At 36.0% G+C, this 18105-nt stretch overlaps 1 protein-coding gene across 7 annotated transcripts in view; it reads left to right on the forward strand.

Annotated features, from left to right (window-relative positions):
* The window catches only part of LOC134541489 (N-acetylgalactosamine kinase), a 59163-nt gene that overhangs the window by 11415 nt on the left and 29643 nt on the right, over positions 1 to 18105 (forward strand). For 5 of the 7 annotated variants that reach the window (XR_010076650.1, XM_063384998.1, XM_063384983.1 and 2 more), the window contains exons 2-7: positions 2454 to 2624; positions 4854 to 5024; positions 5696 to 5900; positions 8444 to 8552; positions 13518 to 13675; positions 13875 to 14015. Coding sequence is in view for 6 of the 7 variants with exons in the window: in XM_063384998.1 (XP_063241068.1) it covers positions 2479 to 2624; positions 4854 to 5024; positions 5696 to 5900; positions 8444 to 8552; positions 13518 to 13675; positions 13875 to 14015 (930 nt within the window). In the remaining variant the exon portion in view is untranslated. Of the gene's footprint in view, positions 1 to 699; positions 745 to 2453; positions 2625 to 4853; positions 5025 to 5695; positions 5901 to 8443; positions 8553 to 13517; positions 13676 to 13874; positions 14016 to 18105 lie in introns of those variants that run through there. The other 2 variants (XM_063384990.1, XM_063385007.1) reach the window with 2 other exon arrangements.

An 18105-nucleotide genomic window follows, 5' to 3' on the forward strand; every position in this document is an offset into this window, starting at 1 on the left:
CTGACTTGCATTATGTGTTACATACCTTGCCTTGGGTCTTCCTGTCAGCTACAAGCCTCCCTACCAGTCCTTTCCCTGGGGATTACAGTCATCACAGTCATCACAGTCATTGCAGTGTTATGCATGGGCATCGCTAAGCCCAGCACTGACTCTCTGAGGTGGTCCATTGAGCTTATATAGCCTGTGGGATTGGTTAAGGAAATATTTATTATCTTCCTGACTGTGCTGTAACAAATGTCCTTTATTTGAGGCCTGGAAGTAGCCAGAGAATACATTCACGGCCGTGTATTTATGGCTGGGAGAAGCCAGAAATCTGGAGATGCGAGGAACAGAAGTTCCTTTTAAAATGTGTTTTTTTTTATTAGTAATAAGTAATTTTTATGAATTTGTTTCAAAATAATTATTTGATAAATAATAGTTTTTATAGTTATTAACTAAGTAAACATCACCTTTCTTTGTATAGCAAAGAGAAGATTAAGTACCAGATACCATGCAGAATATGGACTTCTGGATGTTTTAGGATTTTTACACAACCCTTAGTTTGTAACAAAGTTTGTAATGTTGACAAGACCAGAGTTTTGGATAGGTTTAAGTTGCTAGTCACTTTACAGTACATTGCCTTTTTGCAGTCTTATCTTCTTGTCAACATAATTATCATGTAGCATTGCCAAATTGGACACTTTGATAAGATAACACACTTTGACGGGGAGAACTTGGCTTCACAATTATTTTGTTTTGTAACAGGTATGTATGTTTAATCTTTTATGTATTAATTATTTCAGACAAATAAAGTTTGCTAATTTAAAGTTTGAATTTATTCTTCGCAAGTAATACCATGCTTGGTTGATATACTGTTATTAGAGCTCCATGTGCAGAGAGCCAAGCCACATGCCTTTTCTGGTCTGTGAGCCAGTCTTATTCTTATAATTGCACGCTTCGCACCTCGCCGTCATTTCCAATGATTCTAACAAAGCGACGGGGTTGCAGTCTTATATTGACTTCCCGCAAAGCGAATTATAGGAACGTATAGTTCTTAGCGTCGCCGTCACATGCTCCCAGCCGAGCATATGAGGTTGCCGAGGTGGAGAATGGGGAAAAAAAGGCTGCCTAGGAAAATGACATAGTTGAAGTACACAGGAAGAAGGGCCCAAGGAAGTCCAAGGAGGAGGTGGGAAGAGCAGATAGTGAAAGAAGTGCAGGAGAGAGGAATGGTGGAGTGACAGAGGAAGAAGGTTGTAGTTTGGAACCAGCTGATGACGACGGCGACGACAGAGTTAGGAATTAAATTCTGAGTGACTGAGAAGAAGAAATTGCAAGTGTATTTTTTCATGGAAATAAATAAACCCTGTCAGACTAAATTAATTTATTTTATGAATAGGCTATGAGCCTAAACATTAAAATTGTAAAGGGCAGCATCATGAAAGGTGGCGATATGACTCTTATGTCTTGTGTAAAATATTGTATATATAGTGTATAGTATGTGCATAAGATATGATATGGAAGGCATCATTTATAAGCATTTTGAGATTACATGGCATGATACTGTTTGTTTTACAGTGAAAGGTTTTAAATCTGGCATTCTTTGGTTCAGCACATTCTGTAATCAGCACCAGTCAAGCTGCTCACAGTCAGATTTTTCAACGGAATTTGGCTGTTCACCTCGGCCTCAGGTCGCATTGGTGCGCTGCCAGCATTTTCGCTCAGCATTTTTAGTTACTGTCGTTTTTCATTTCAGTACTGTGTTTAATGTTTTGTTGTGGGTTATATGCCATGTTTTCATATTTTGTATTCCAATTAAAATTAAAAGTTTGATAATCCGGCATGGCCGTGGTGCAAAACACGCTGTAGTTAAATTTTATGACATGTTGTGGACTGTAGTTGTGTCTTTGATTAAAGCTCTTTATAGTTAGTGAACATATCTCCAATTTATTTAAAGTAGTAACGTGATCAGAATTTCCACGTGCTTTCTCAGGACAATTTTCCTAAGGTTCGCTTGTTCAACTAAACATTTTTGCCCTGGTATCTTGCAAGAAAACATAAATATACTAACCATTGTAACATGTCAAATTGACTATGAAATCTTTTTCTTCATAATATATGGTTAATTGAATGCTTGAATTACATTTTATTAATGGATTAATGGATTTTCAACTTCACATGAATTTGTGATTAAAATATAGACTGGTTTGAAGACACACAAGAAATAAACTAGCATTAAGAATTACTAATCCAATTTGGTTTTTAAATCTAGTCAATGTCCCTGTGTTTTCCAGGTTATGAAGACATCCTTTCAATTCCCTGAGTTTTCCATGTTTTCCCCATTTTGCCTGTTTGCAGGAATCCGGTTTATATGATAGTGAGGTGTGTACACAAATAACTATAAGGTGGGTGGGAGTGAAGCTGGAAAATGGCTCAATAACTGTGATGTCATTCATGCACATGGCTTGTTTCAGAAGTGTGGCCCCAGAGCAACAAGTGATGTCCAGAGATAGTCCCCAGAAGGCTGCCGTGATCCAGAACTGCTCTGCCAAAGGCCCCAGCACTACCAGGCTGAGTGCCTTGGAGAAATATTTCAATTCAATCTTTTCTCAGGAGCCAGATTTCTATGTTCGTGTGCCTGGAAGGTTAGAGAGCCAATGCTTAAAATTTAACAAAGTAAACTCTGTAGCATATTGTTTCTAATTGGGTCTAACTGCTCAATAGTTTAACTGTTTAACTGTTTTTGATACTGTACTTTCTAGCTATTTAGGTCTGTCATCTGTACAACCAAAATTATGTAACCAAAAGGTCTTTAACGCTGATATTCTGTGGTTCGACACATGCCTGTAATCTGGCACTAATCGAGCCGCTTGCTTTCAGATTTGTTCGTGCGGTTTCCGGCTGTTGACTAGGATGCCAGGTTGCATAACTGAGACTGCATTTTTAGTTCGTTAGAGTTAATTGTTACTGTTGGTTTTAATTTCAATTCAATGTTTCCTGTTTTATAGTGTGTGACATTTCACATTTCACTGGTACATTTCTGAATGATTTCTCAAAGAAGAGGTTTGAATCACGGACGTATCAGAGACTATTTAAACAGTGATGCTCATCTGTATTTTTTAATTATAGAGCAACTTATTGAAAAAGATTACATATAGTTTCTCGCCTGAGGCAGGATCTACATGTATAGAACGTGGCTGACACTCACAGGAGCCGGCTGCCCTACCCAAGGTACAGACTTGTTTTTCCGGCCAAGAGCAGCTTATTTCAACTTTTAAAAGCATTGTTTTGTATGTTCATAGATGCTACAGATATAGAAAACAGGGAAAATAGGGAAAAGTCAGAGAAATTAAAATGTTTAGGAAAACCTGGAAAAGTCAGAGAAATTAAAATGTTTAGGAAAACCTGGAAAAGTAAGGGAAATCACGAAGTGTTTCTGTAATTTTTTCTTGTGGCAGCAAACTAAACCAAAAATACCATTTCTGCCAATGTGCAGGCACCCCAAAAAATGCTCAAAATTTTACTAATTATGCATTTTGTTTTGATTTTCCTTTCCTTGAAATCTGGTCTTTTTACTGTGAACACTAATGGTGTAAACTAATTTCTGGTTGCTTATATACAAGTTTAATAGCCAACATTTGATCATTTTAGGTGAATCTAAAGCAATTGGATACAAACACATATGTATATCTAAAATGGCATTAATATTTTAAGATGACACATTTGAAAGCGCACACGTCTTTCCCCCCAAAAGCAACACCAAGTGAGCCGCGGAATAAATTTTGTCTGGAAGGTTAGGGAAACTTGTAGATTCAGATCTGGAAAAGCTGTAAACATTAGGGGATTTAGGAATTTCAAACTTGCAGCAACTCTGATGTTGTCCGATAATCCAGCAAAATCCCCAATCCGGCAAGGCCGTAATCTCAAGCTTTACAGATTAAAGACTTCACTGTACCTTTCAATGCTGTAATTTTTAACTAGTTTGGTCTTTCATCTTTCCAACCAAAACTATGTACATGTGATTACTTAATTATAAAATTTTCATCTTATGTTTTTGTCTATTTGTTGCCCTGTAACAGTAATTCATTTTAATGCTCTTAGCATTCAGCTTTATAATAAGATGAAAACAATTATAAAAATAACTGTTGTTAAGTTTACTTTGCATTAAATAATTACTAATGATGCTCATATTTTAACCTGTTTTTGTAACATCTTGTTCATTATGTTATTTTAAGTAGAGCGTGCCTTTAGCTTTAGCTCTAGGTAAGTATTCTACCTTACGTATTTTTTAAGAAGCTTAATTTATTACTTTTCTTAACTTCCAAAACTGATGTTTGGAAAATGCTGATAAAGAGTTCTAGCATTCAACCAATGAGGTCTAAAATGTTTTGTTTCATCCAAGGATAAAAACATTTGCTCTCATAAAATGATACCAAAATAGCTTACTGAGATAATTAATTCAAAACGATTTTAATTTCTGAACATAATCTCCACTAATACCAGCTGCATAAAATTTTTTGGGTAGCTGTCTCAGTTGCTTTAGGACTCGCTTCTATTCATCATACAATCATTGAGTACCATCACCATTTTGAAATTGAACGATGCGTGCATGCAAATGCTACCTTTTTAATATGAAATGAAGATCATAGAACTGGATGCCTCTGCATCTATTAACCATCTTGGAAAGTATTTACAACTATTTTAAGATCAAAGATATCAATTTGTGACTTAGTTAATGACACGCCCTTGCATTATACATATTAATAATATTTGATATTTATTATCTACTACCTGTGTAATACCTCTATTAGTCTTTTCAATATGATAATGTGTACTTTTTTACAGTATTTAGTTAAGACTATATTTTCTTGCAGGGTGAATCTGATCGGAGAACATGTTGACTACTGTGGCTACTCAGTGTGCCCAATGGCGATCCAAAATGATATTCTGATTGCTGTTAAGAAATCAGAAGAAGGAAAATTGAAAATTGTGAATGTAGATCCTGCTTATAGGACACCATACAATGGGACTACAAATAACATAAAGTAACGAAGCCTGTTTCTGTAACAATAATAATGTATTGCTTCTACTTTTGTGTTACAGGTTTTTTTATTTCATTTACTTTGATTTGGGTATTATTTTTCCATGGCTGCTCTGAATTTTAACTAAAGGTTTGCATGGAACCCACTGTAATCTTGAAGATATTTTCATTGTTGTGTGTAACTAAACTAAATCATCACATACATACCTTTTTTTTTAAAGTTACATATGCTTTTAATAAAATATTCAATTCATGCAGCAGATCCAGTAGGCTTATTGTGGGGATATAAATTTTGTTTCTTAATAACTCAAGATGCTCTTTGACATTAACTCGGGTTGGTAACGCACATTTTAAGTCACTTATTAAGCCTAAATCACCCACACACCTTCAGTTGGTTTATAAGCTTATGGGAACCATAATCAAAGTGGTTGAGTGGTCAGGTCACTCGTCTCTACCAATTCATTGCAACATCCACCATATTTTCCACAAAGTTTTACCATTGTACACCCATACTGTAAAAAATCTGGGTTTGACCCTTCCAGGAATCAAACCTGGAGTGCCTTAGAAGAAGTTTCTCTCACCAAAGCTATCTGTCGCTATTACGCTTGCATTTCTTCGCCTCTCATTTGTAGCTAGGTGTCATGTAGTTATTTTATTGACTTATTTTTTTGTTAGGATTCAAGTGAAGGCGGGAGAAGCGCCTGATTGGTTCAGCTACGTGCTGTGTGGCGTGAAAGGGGTGCTGGAAGATTTTCCGGCAGGCAGGAAGCCAGTGGGCTGCCTGCTGGCGGTAAACGGCAACATTCCCCCTGCCTCAGGGGTGTCCAGTTCCAGCGCCCTGGTGTGCGCTGCTGCGATGGCCGCTGCCCACGCCAACGAGGTGGGCTTGACTCTCGGGTTGCAATCCAAGGGACCGGGAAGAAATACTGGGAATTGCACAAAGTGAAAAAAGATTAAATAAATAAAGCATCAGTATAATAAAAAAAATTGGTAACGAATCAAGCAGTGTGAGTGGAGCAGCCTCACACGGTGCATTGGTAGAGGAAACAGGAGTACTCCGAGAAAACCCTCAGACTTACTGCAACATCCACTTTGGTTTATGGAATCTTGAATTTATTCCATCTTGGGTACCCAAAAAGCTTTCATAGGAATCCATAAGTAAGATTAAAGAAACTTTAAATTATATATTCCCACTTGTGAAATGTTCTGCTGAAGACAGGTGTGAGGTAAGTGATTTGACCACTCTATCCCCGTCAGACATACCAAACTGCTGAGATTTTTTTGTTTACGAACATTATTTTGGGCATAGAGGAAAGTGTTGTACAATGAAGGAAAGTTTAAAACAAAGGGATTTTACTGTAGTAGGCTGGCTAGAAAACCTGTGATAGAAAAAACCCTGACTTTACCTGTCTTTTCCATGTTTGAAAACTACATTTTCTGGCAACTGATGTCAGTCATCAACTAAGAAACTTTCAAACATATTGATTCTGTAGCTTTAAATGTTTATGTGTAGCACTATAGATAAAACTATGACTGAAAGAATGTTTTAATAAAGAAAGGATGTTTACGTGGTTCTGGTAAAATTCAAAATTTGTCTCTGCCAAATTTTTTCAGTAACCTTGTCACAAAAAAAATTACAAAAAAAAAATTCCTGATTGCCTGAGAAATTCTCTGACTTTCTGTTGCCAAAAATCCCCTTACCTGCTGCATGCGGCAGATGTCTTAACTGGGTTGTGCAATGATAAATTACTCGAAACAATCTTCTGAATTGTGTATTAAATATTTAAAATATTATTTCTGTTCTCATTTTTTTTAAATCAAGAACGACGTACAATCACCATTCCCATGGATATGCTTAAAAACTCTGGAAACATCATGGTTCTGTAGCACCATGGCATATTAGTGGGAGGGGCAGAGGAGAAAAGGGGGGGGGGGGGCAAAGTACCCCAGGCCTAGGCAACAGAGTCAGTTCCGAGATTTTTTTAATTCTTGGGTTTACCCTGATGGAATGAAAAATACAATTATATTGTTAATAGAATTCACAGGAAACCTTACAAGTAATGTGATATGCACAGATCACGTTAGCAGTTTTGGCTACAGTAACATTTTCAATCTTTGAATTTTTTTTTTAACTGTGGTGTTTGAAAATTTGTACATTAAATAATGAGGGTGCTCAATAAAATTATTTGCGCCTGGGCCCTTGTTTTCGCTCGATGATCCTGCATAGCACTGTTAGTAACCATTTTCACACACAGTTGCTGCTTCAGCGTACAGTAATAACAACAAAGATTGATAATTATTGCATCTGTATTGACCATGTTATTTTTGAATACTTCCAAAAGAATCTATGGTAAAAGTTCCGTATCATGTATCCAAGTTAATCCCTTGATCCTGATGGCATGATCCCATACACATTGATCCTGTGGTACATGTTTTAATTTAGTATGTCGACAGATCCTAGACTTAAGAAAAACTTGTGATGTAAAATTGAATTATGATAGCAAGTTGAATACAAAGATAAAATTCCACAAGACATAATTTGTTTGTACTGGGATATTTTTGTTGTGTTCAGGATCTGTCGATGTACTAAATTAAAACAGCAAGCATCACGTACCACAGGATCAATTATACAGGATCATGCCATCAGGATCAAGGAATAAACTTGGATATGTAATATGAAACAATTACCCCTCAAAGTTTTATACATTATTTTAAAAATGAAATATGTTTTGGTAATTATACTGCTATGCATCTCGAACACAACCAATTACTTTCTACATTTTAATATTTTATTTTAAAATACAACTGGTATACGCAGTAAGGAATAATTACTGAATATATTGACTGAACTAGGTGCACCAGAAAGTTGTAAAAAAACTAATTATTGTTCTAGCATATTTATATTGATCAACATTAATTTCAGTTGTCTCAAGAGTATCTAGGCATTATCAAGATCCCAGCTGTAGTTCATTTGTTCCCAATGATCATATATTTGTGCAGACATATACAGAGGCCTGTGGTGTTGGATTATTCAAACTACTGTCACTATTCTCATCAAGGTGATCTGGTACAGATCCTAATATGTCAGGAACAGATCTTAGTTGATCAGGACTCTTGATTTCCTTGCTCGTGTGGTGAAATGTGGTGGTTGTTGCTATGACTATGAGCCATTGATTTTTTTTTCCAAATCACTGCTGTCTGTGTCATGATGAGAAATAATAGCTTTGTAATTACTTGTTTGCCTCACTTTGAAAACCTATCATTCTGATGGTTGATAACATCTGTCATGGTTGCTCGCTAAACAAGTTACTTATTATTTGCACAGATGTACACATATTGCAGTATGAAATGTCAGTTAGAAGCGTTATCAATTTAAGTTGCCTGCAGTGTAGCGGTAATCCACTTCTGAAATTTTTTTTTTAGTTGGACATGTCGAGAGAAGAACTTGCTACTCTCTGTGCGAGAGCAGAACGTTACATCGGCACAGAGGGAGGTGGCATGGATCAAGCAATTTGCTTGTTGGCAAACAGAGGTATGGACACAGCTATGGGAAAAAAATCTCCAAGGACATTTTCTGAAATTGTCAGGGAATTTTTAATTTTTGTAAAAATAATGGAATCCTCTGAGAAATATATTTTACTTCAGGGAATTTAAATGAATTAGTAAGACAAACACTAATTCTTAAACCACTCAGTCATGCATTTCATATTTATTTTGGGTTGAGTCTTCTTTGTTGGAATGCTGGTGTCCCAAGTATTTTTGAGCACAATTTTGAAGAATCTGTAACGTACACTTTGATTATGGCAATGTTAGGGAGTAGTACAAAAATTTGTAGTGGTTTTTTCATCAAAAATATTTGATTGTATTTTGAGAAAAAATTTTAAAGACTACCAGACTGTTTGTGGTTTTTGCTGTCATTCCCATTACACTTTGTATTGTTTTATGTATTTTTTAAATGATATACGGTAACCCCTTTGGACACTGCCAAAATGTTCATATTGCTTTATACAGTCAAAACCCTAAGAAAAATAAAACATAAAACTTTAAAGAAATCACATTTGAAAAGTGTGTTCAAAACAGGAACTAACTAGCTAGACAAAAATTATTTAATTAGAATTTATGCTATTCTCAACTACTTAAACATGTAATTATTGAAGAAGTATTAATGAGTCTACCATTAATTTTGTAACTAATATGTTTATTTAGTTATGTTGTATTAGTTACAGAGCAGAGGGTACATGATATAACATCAATAGTTTGACTGATAACATATTTATTACAAGAATGTACAGATGATTAAATGCATGACTCTCAATGTAATGTTGACAGCACACTTAAACATATTCAGGTGGCCCCATGGTCTTATATCAACACATAAATATAACCAATGAACCTCGCTCACATACTTATCATAGTAATAGTGTAAAGGTAAGATGACTCAAAACATTATGGACAAGATGGAGGAACCAAAAATTATTGTGTTATCATTGATATTTCCATAGTAGTGTATGTGCTTTTCCTCTATGGCATATCAGTCAGTAAATTTTAAGGTATATCTTTGTTAACTAAACTTCTTTGCATACGTAACTTGATATTTTATAAATTTTATTTCAATTTTCAGTTCATATATTTGTATTAATAATCTTTGTAAAACTCTCTGGTATTTGTTTAAAAGAATGACACAAAATAATTTATTGAAAATAGCTGAAAGTCAATTTTAGAATATTGAGAAAAGAACAGAAGGAAATTACATTCTGTTTAAAACTGACTGACGTTTAATTTTTAAAACAGATAATTCTGATATTGATACTTGATTTATTGAGGCAAACTGTTATTTTAATTAAATAATAAAAGAAAGCTAATTAATACTTTAAGAATTGAAGAAGGTTTCATTTGGCAAATCCATTTTAAAAGGAAGACAATTTCACTTATCCTCAAACACGAAGTTATCCCAAATAATTGAAAAAAAATCGACAAACAAAATTTAGACTACGATCAGACGTAGTTGAAGCCATCAATTTCAGAAGAAAGGCATTCCCAGGACAAATATACTGAGTATCCAAGAAAGGCGTTCCCAGTACGAAGACATCGATTTCTGAAGAGAGGCGTTCCCTGGACGAAGCCAACGATTTCCGAATGTTAGGCATCTCAGGATGGAATTGTAAAAAAACTTTCTAAATAGTTCATAACACTCCGAACTACTACCAGGTTGGTTGTATTGTTCTTCGACACACTGAACTAAATTCGAGACACATTAAAATTATTTTATCCAATACCAGACTTAAAATAAAATCGTAAAGTTGAATAGAGTGATAATTAACTGAATGATGATCTATAACATGGAAGTCTGATTATGTACCCAACAAAGACCCGCCCTACCGATTTAGCAAGTTGGCATACAACAAAAAAAAATTGTTAAATTTGTGGTTTCAATTTTAGAGACACTTAACAAATATTGATATTGTCAGTATACTAAATGTATTATAATTTGAATTCAGAACCTACCTAGTGAGGCCAATAAGTTTTTATTTATTCCTATTCATGATTCCATGCGTTAGTCAATCCTTACCGCTCACCAATTGTGGGCTGAAGTGAAGTTTCTTACTTGCCTTATAGGTTGTGGTGCATGGGGTCCTTGGTGGTGACTCACTGCTGTGCACTCGGTGCTCACGGGTTGAACGCTCGTGATGCACTCTGGGATCGCAACTCGCTGCTCGCCTGTTTTCTGGTCGTGGTAGTGAGTATACACTAGCGCTGCTCACTCGTTCCTCTGGTAGGGTTGCTGGGTGCGTTCCTTCCCAGGACACTGACTGGTGCCGGCAGCTCACACCCAGGCTGTCTCAGCTCCTCACTCGCGACTTGTCCCCTGATGTTATTGGTCCGTGCACCGAAGCACCAAATGCCAGTGTTGGAGTCACTCCGTCCCCGGCGCTCGCCCGTTGTGGATGACTTGCAGTGGTTCAGGTAACGTCTCCATTTTGCTGCGTCCACCCAGCGAGTATACTTTCCCTCACACTCTGGCCTCGACATTGTATACCTCACCACTGCCCTTTCACCCATTGCCTCATTTCGGATGGCGACCTGTTGTTTGATGTCGTGCTGAGTTAGAGAGAGTGTATGAGAGTTCGCCTCCGAGTAGTCTGTTCCGGTAGTTGCCTCCCTCCTCGTCACGTCCGGTGGTGACTCTTCATTGATGACTGACGACTGAGCTCTGAGTCTTACACACACACATCCTATTTACACCTCCCTGGTGGTGATGATGTCACAGGCCTTATTATTTGCTGCACAGTAGCTGTCTAGCAACTGGGCGACCACCCAAGTTATCCTAGGCGAGTCACATCACCTCTTGGCAACGTTCATGCTTATACTAACACAGTTGCAGTTATGAGCAGCTTTTAATGGGCATATACCCCATTACAATGTAAGTATTTTAATTGTGTGTTTCGTTATTATTTTATATCAAAAAGATTCACGATCACAGACTATTATTCAAGCAATATTAAAAGACTTTAGAATGATGCAAATATTAAACTAACTGAAGTGTCTAAGATATCCAGAGCACTTAGTAAATGAGAAAATTCTGTGGAACAAAATTTAATCCTGTAAAAATACTTATTCCCAATTATAATTAAAGATGTTGGTTAAAAAATTTAAATTTTATAAACTTAGATATTTAAAAAATGAATTAATGAATTAGGCTTTGTGCCTTGTCAACATTGAGGTGCTTAGGGAAGATGAGGATGATGTGATGAGCTGAGAATGTTGCTGTGTTGGAATGAATAGGTGGAAGAAAAAGAATTACTCTGGAAAACCCACAGGCCCACGGCAATGTACGCCACGGTTCCCACTTGTGAAAAATGTAGGTTTGACACCACCAGAAATTGAACACGGACCACCTTGGTTGGAGGTGAGTCGTCTTACCACTTAACAACTGTAGCTCCCCTTAATTGAATATGTAACGTTGCAAGACCCTGCCCTCCCAGCTAAATATTTTTCTTTTAAACTAATTTTATGCATGTAAATATTTCTTAAAAAGTCTTTCTAATGATATTTTACCATTTTTATATATTTAAGGGTTGATATTTGCACTTGCTATGTGTTTTAAGAATATCCCTTGTATTTTAACAGACATTTTCAATCATTAGTATTTTTTATGTAATTATTCACAAATGAGCCGTTTTACTAGATTTTTGCCTATTTTGGCCTACTTTTTCAGGTTTTTTCTAAATAAGTTCAATTTTATAAAGTAATTTGTATTATGATTGCTGTTCTTAATTTGCATTAACGTGTGGAATGATTCTAGAACACGGGACTGTGTCTGGTGTGATGGTTAGAAACAGAGGCATGAGGCCTGTAAGTGCGAGTGAGAAAGAAACAGTGCTTCCCCGCCAACAGAGATAAAAGTTGGGATTCACCACGGGTCGTGGGAAATATGTGTTAACTGCTGTCTCACGGTGTGGGAGAGAGAAGGAGAATGTAAAGACCCTAGCTCTATGGAGAGAAAACTGTTTTCAGTGTGTGTTCTGTTTTCCTATTGGCTTGTATCTGTAAGTGTGAATGAAGCGTGCGTGTGATTGGTCGGTGAGGTCATGTGACTTATCCTCCCTGCGTGGAGGAGACGGTGGCAAGACTTCATCAGTTGTCTGCCGATTGCTGCACCAGTAGGTCGCGTTCGATGGCTTCTCGCCAAATTATGAAGTAATTTGCTGATAGATAATTTAACATTGGTGGTCAGAGCCAGGCCGATTATTAAGTTAACCTAATTTTTTTTATATTTTGTTTGGACATTAATTAGAAATTGTGATCACCTTCGTCGGCGGTTGGCTCGTGCACTTCCAGTAAAAATGTTACTGAAGGATGTTATTTTTCGTTAATTTTCATCGCGCAAGCTGCGAGCAGTTTCGACAGGCTGATGTACGAGTGGAACGAGTGAGAAAGATTTAAAAAGTGTTTGGATTCGTATGTGCAACATTGTAAATTTAAAAAAATAAAAACAACAAAATTAAAATTGGCGCAACATCTTTTTATTTTTGTATGTAACGAACTGTTATAAATAGTTAGTGGTATTAAAAAATTCCACTGTTTCATCACTTTAAGAAAAATGTTATTACTATGGGAAGGCATTTTTAAGCGAAAAAATCTGAACGCCCATTAGACTGAAATATGGTATGGCTGTGCCAGCGGTTTCTTCCCTGTAATTGGCCACTCAGGATGCGTTTGCTTCTGCACTGAATTGGGTTGATTGGTGTTCTAACAGTAGACATCTACCTGAAAGAAACGCATCCAATAATGAAACACAAACAGTGCTATAGTGTTTTAACTCTCAGCTGGTCTTGAAATCTTTTCAGAAAAAATACAGCTCCTATTTATTACCTATAAAATTTTTTAGTAATAATGAGGAAAATGTATTTTTATAGCAAGAACGTTTTCTGTGACAATTGGTGACAACTGCAGTTTTGCGCAGATGTGTTTACACCTTCTGTTTATTCTGATGCAGGCAGTGCGAAACACATTAAGTTCAATCCATTGAAAACTGAGGACGTGCAGCTACCAGCAAACTCTGTGTTTGTCATTGCCAACTCGCTGACAACGCTGAATAAAGCGGAGACAGGCTGCTATAACACCCGTGTGGCCGAGTGTCGACTAGCAACGCAGGTGCACATTTTTTAAACTATAACAATTATTCTTGCAAAATGATTTTTATTTTTTTGTGTTTCACCAAAACATGGCCTATAGAAGTATTAAAAACAATTGAAATCTGCCAGTTTTCTTACCTAATTAATTCCTTGAGAACATTTTTGTAAATTTCCCTCATATGTTTAGTAACTTAATGTTATAATTGTAAACTGCACAGGTGATGGCAAAGTTTCGTGGAGTTCCTGGCCATAGAGTATCGTTGCTGGCAGAACTTCAGGATTACTTGGGCATCAGCCTTCACCAGATGCTGGACCTAGCCAAAGAAGCATTACTTGAGGTACCATACACCAAGAAAGAGGTATGAAATACTAATTCTGTGCTTGGATAATGTAAAACCTCTGTGTTAGGCTTCTGCGAAGCCTTTTTTTTAAAAAATCAGATTTCAAATCAAATACAGTTTACTCACAAATATTGAATATTTTATTAATCTAATTTGAAAAATAGTGAAACTTTTTTCACAATTCACAGATGAAAAATTCTGAGAGGTGAAAAAAGGGATAATTATATACAGTGAAGTCCTAATAATCCATAATGATTGGGACCAGACCCTTTTGGGATTAGAAAATTTTTCGGATGAAGTGAAATCATTCTTAAAGTAAACTTAAATAACATAATTTATTTTACAAGGCCTTGGGATGAAATGGGTGATAAAAGAGTGAAAATTTAACAAAAATATATTCAACAGATTTTTTCAAACCAATATAGTTCAGTAATAATTATTGAATTTGAAATATGCTACTTTATATGCATTATTTAAAATTACTTTCGGACTAAGCGAACTTAGAATTATTAGGAGTTCACTTTATATGTATTTGTTATGTAAAATGCAAAAATAAAAACATTGTACATACAAAAAAGGAGTATTTCTTTAATATGTTTTAATCATATTCATACATTATTTGTTACATACTGAAAGAATGTATGTACTATGTTGCAGAAAACAATTCCAAATTTCTCTATAAATCTTTTTGGCTTCTTGCATGTTACACTCTTTCATTTAATAAAAAAAAAATGTTTAATTTGAAATGTTGAATTGAATATCAAATTATTCACGAATACCGAATATTTTTCTTATACTTGCAGAAACGTACTTAGTGTGCTTAGAATGACTGTTTTGGAAGCTTCTCGCGAAATAGGTTTCAGGTCCAAAGAATCATCAAATAATTTGCCCGGCTTTACTGATGAGCGGAGATGATAGCTAGTAGAGCTGGGCTGATGTGGATCCCCGATCGTAATAATCGGCTGATTTTGTTAATTTTGCCGATTATAATGATTGGCAAAACGTAGCAGATTATTTGAGTCGATCATTGGTCTCCTACTGCAAACTTATAACATTGAATAATTAGTAATTACCTATACCTAACAACTTTCCATGTTTGTTTACAGTACTTTTCGGGAAGAAAATTAAATTATTCATCGAAAAATAATAGGATTTAATAATCTAAAACTAACCACACACGAAAAAATATACCAATCAAGTAAACAAATAGCGTTAAGTTTTATAAACATTGAACAGTTACATACCTAAGTATCAATTTCCACGTATATTTACGGTACTTTTGATAAAATAATTTTCCATTATACTATTTGCAAAGTTATTTCTTATCATTTATGAACTGAAAACTATGTATTTGTTTACCATTTACGGTTAATATTACCGCAATGGCTAATGGCGACTGTTGTTTAGGTTGGTTATGTAACGCCATAGATTAGAGTGACGCGCGTCGCGCGACGGAATTCGTACGAATTAATGGCGCTAGTAGTCTCGTGGTTAGTAAACAACTACCTCTTCCGGAAATCATCTATTTAGTTTTTTCTCGCTAAATATGGCCTATTGAAAGTTTTGTTTAGCGAAATTAATATTCTTATCCTGTTTAGCGAGAAATAGACCTTAATTTTTTTTTTTTGTATAAAAACCTGGTTGATGAAGAGTTTTGTTCCCCATTTTGTGGTATTTTGTATTCACAAATTAACTTACAATCGGGAATTATTGAAAGTTTGTTGGCGGCACTGGGGGGAAGGAAGGGCAATAAAATTATCATCGCTGACGTCTACTAGCACACACGGATCACAGAATGACGGAGTTGTGATTAGGTGAAGATTTTTTTTGACCTTATTACATTTTAAAGCAGTTAAGTGTGTGTGCGTGTGTGTGGTGATTTATAAGTAATCATGTCAAAGAAAAGTAGTTGTGTCTGAGAATATTTCACAGTTTATAGTGATCCGTCAAAAGCAACGTGTAATCAGAGATACTTGAAAGGCTCTAATCGGCTCAGAAGATTGGCAAGATGATCGGCATCGGCATGATCGGCAAAATTGGTGATCGGCCCAGCTCTAATAGCTAGGGACGAAGTTGAGTGGTTTTATTTCTGGGACAATTTCATTTTTAAAATATAAGATTTTGATTTTATTTTTATACGTTGTATTTAGTAATTAAATTAAGTGTGTTATTCAACAAATATCTTAGTACTTAGTTAACAAAAAAGGTCTCATTTAGATTGACACATGGTGTACTTATACAGTAAAATCATTAGAATAAGCATGTATAGAACAGAACCTCTCAGAAAAATAACAATTAATCAGAAATTTTTGTGTGTTTGAAACATGTGCCATCATTTATGTAAAAATATGTTACTAATGTAAGACATGCAAGATCAAACAATGTAATTTCAAACCCCCCCCAATCCATTTAGTACAAAATTCATGCTAAATAAATTACGTTCAATGATTTTACAATAATATAACATTACATTTTTGTAATTAAAGATTTGTGAAAAGGCTGATTGATTTAATGTATTTAGTTAAATTTTGGTGCTAAATTGTATATTACCTTGCATTTTGGGATTTGCGGTGTTATTTCTGTTTGATCGCAATTTACCGATGATCTTGTCCCTAATTATAACATATCACGTTCACAGCCAGCATGCACGGCTTTGTTGACCCACAATAAGTGGTCATTGATCACTGTTCACTTTAAGGTGAGGACTGGCGTGTCATGATGATTTTTTACATTAAGTCATCAACATCATTAATATTAGTTCAGTGCTATTTGTGTAAATGTAACACTCTATATCTCATTCATTTGGTTTTATATAACAATTATTTTCATCATAAATTTACTAAGTGTTGCTGTCGCAAAGGGGGTTCAGATTCTTGATTTTACATACTTGGCTTTATGCCTAGGGCGCCACCACATGTGTTACGGGCATGCGGACCCGGCGACTCTATTCTCAGGGCCGTGACGTCGCCCGTATGCAGCGAGGCCCGTTTCCCCCAGTACAAATACAAATATGTAATTACGACCCCTTTCAGCGGGGGTCACACTTTTTATTAAACACACAATAAGGTAGGCTCTTGAAGGCGGCCCACACGCCTCAGTCTTCTCCCCGCGTGGCCACGTGCACAAAAAAACTGATATATTAATTAAATAAAACGTAAATAAAAAAAATCCGCTGCTCGAGGTAAGTCCTGAAGTTAAAGAAAAATGATTTATACAAATGAAATAGCCAGATGGACGCGGATCGGTAATAGTCGATAGTTGCAGATGACGGGCGCGTGAGACTCCTTCCTCAGGCAGCGACGGTGACCGACTACCTTCCGGTGAGCCCTCGAGGCAGATCCAACAATCACATCTGGCCAACGGCTATTGCCATGTATTTAAATAAAGCATGCCACCGGAAAAGAAATGAACATACATAAACCCTTAATTAACTTAGCACACTGGCTAAAAACAATACAATTACGTAATTAATTTAATATTAAATAGAGTCTGCCTCGGGAATGTTCTTCCACGCTCTGCATCATTCGGGAGCGAAGCACTGATGTCACACCGGTGGGCGCGGGCCGACACACGCACACACATACATACATACACTACGGCGGGTGGTTTGAAACGCCCGGGTCATATAGGGTGGTGGTGAGAGGAGAGGCCTGCCAGGGCAAGACGTGAGGCACATCGGGCTTAGGGAGGGCGTAGCCCCGGTTGACGTCAGTGTTATATGATAGTGTAAAAAGTTGTGCAAGTGTTTTTAATTGTTCTCACTTGTGTGACTTTTACAGTTATTATATCATACTTAGTGAATATTTTTAAAAAAAAATATATTTATGACGAAACAACAAATGCAAGACAGCTATAGTGTTAAATTTCCGCAAATAGCCCTTAACTAATATAAATGAGAAAATGAAATATCAAACATGGCGTATGAGACCCCACCTTACTACATATCATGAAATAATTGAATGCAATAAAACCTAACTTACCATAGAAAAATCTGCATGAATTATTAATTACTGCTAGTGATATGATTGTGTTGGTATCCTGCTTTGTTGACTAATAATCATAAAAATGAGATTTTGAGACTTTAAATCTGATTCTCCAATATCAATGA

Source organism: Bacillus rossius, chromosome 1, assembly GCF_032445375.1.
Source record: "Bacillus rossius redtenbacheri isolate Brsri chromosome 1, Brsri_v3, whole genome shotgun sequence".
NCBI lineage: Eukaryota > Metazoa > Arthropoda > Insecta > Phasmatodea > Bacillidae > Bacillus > Bacillus rossius.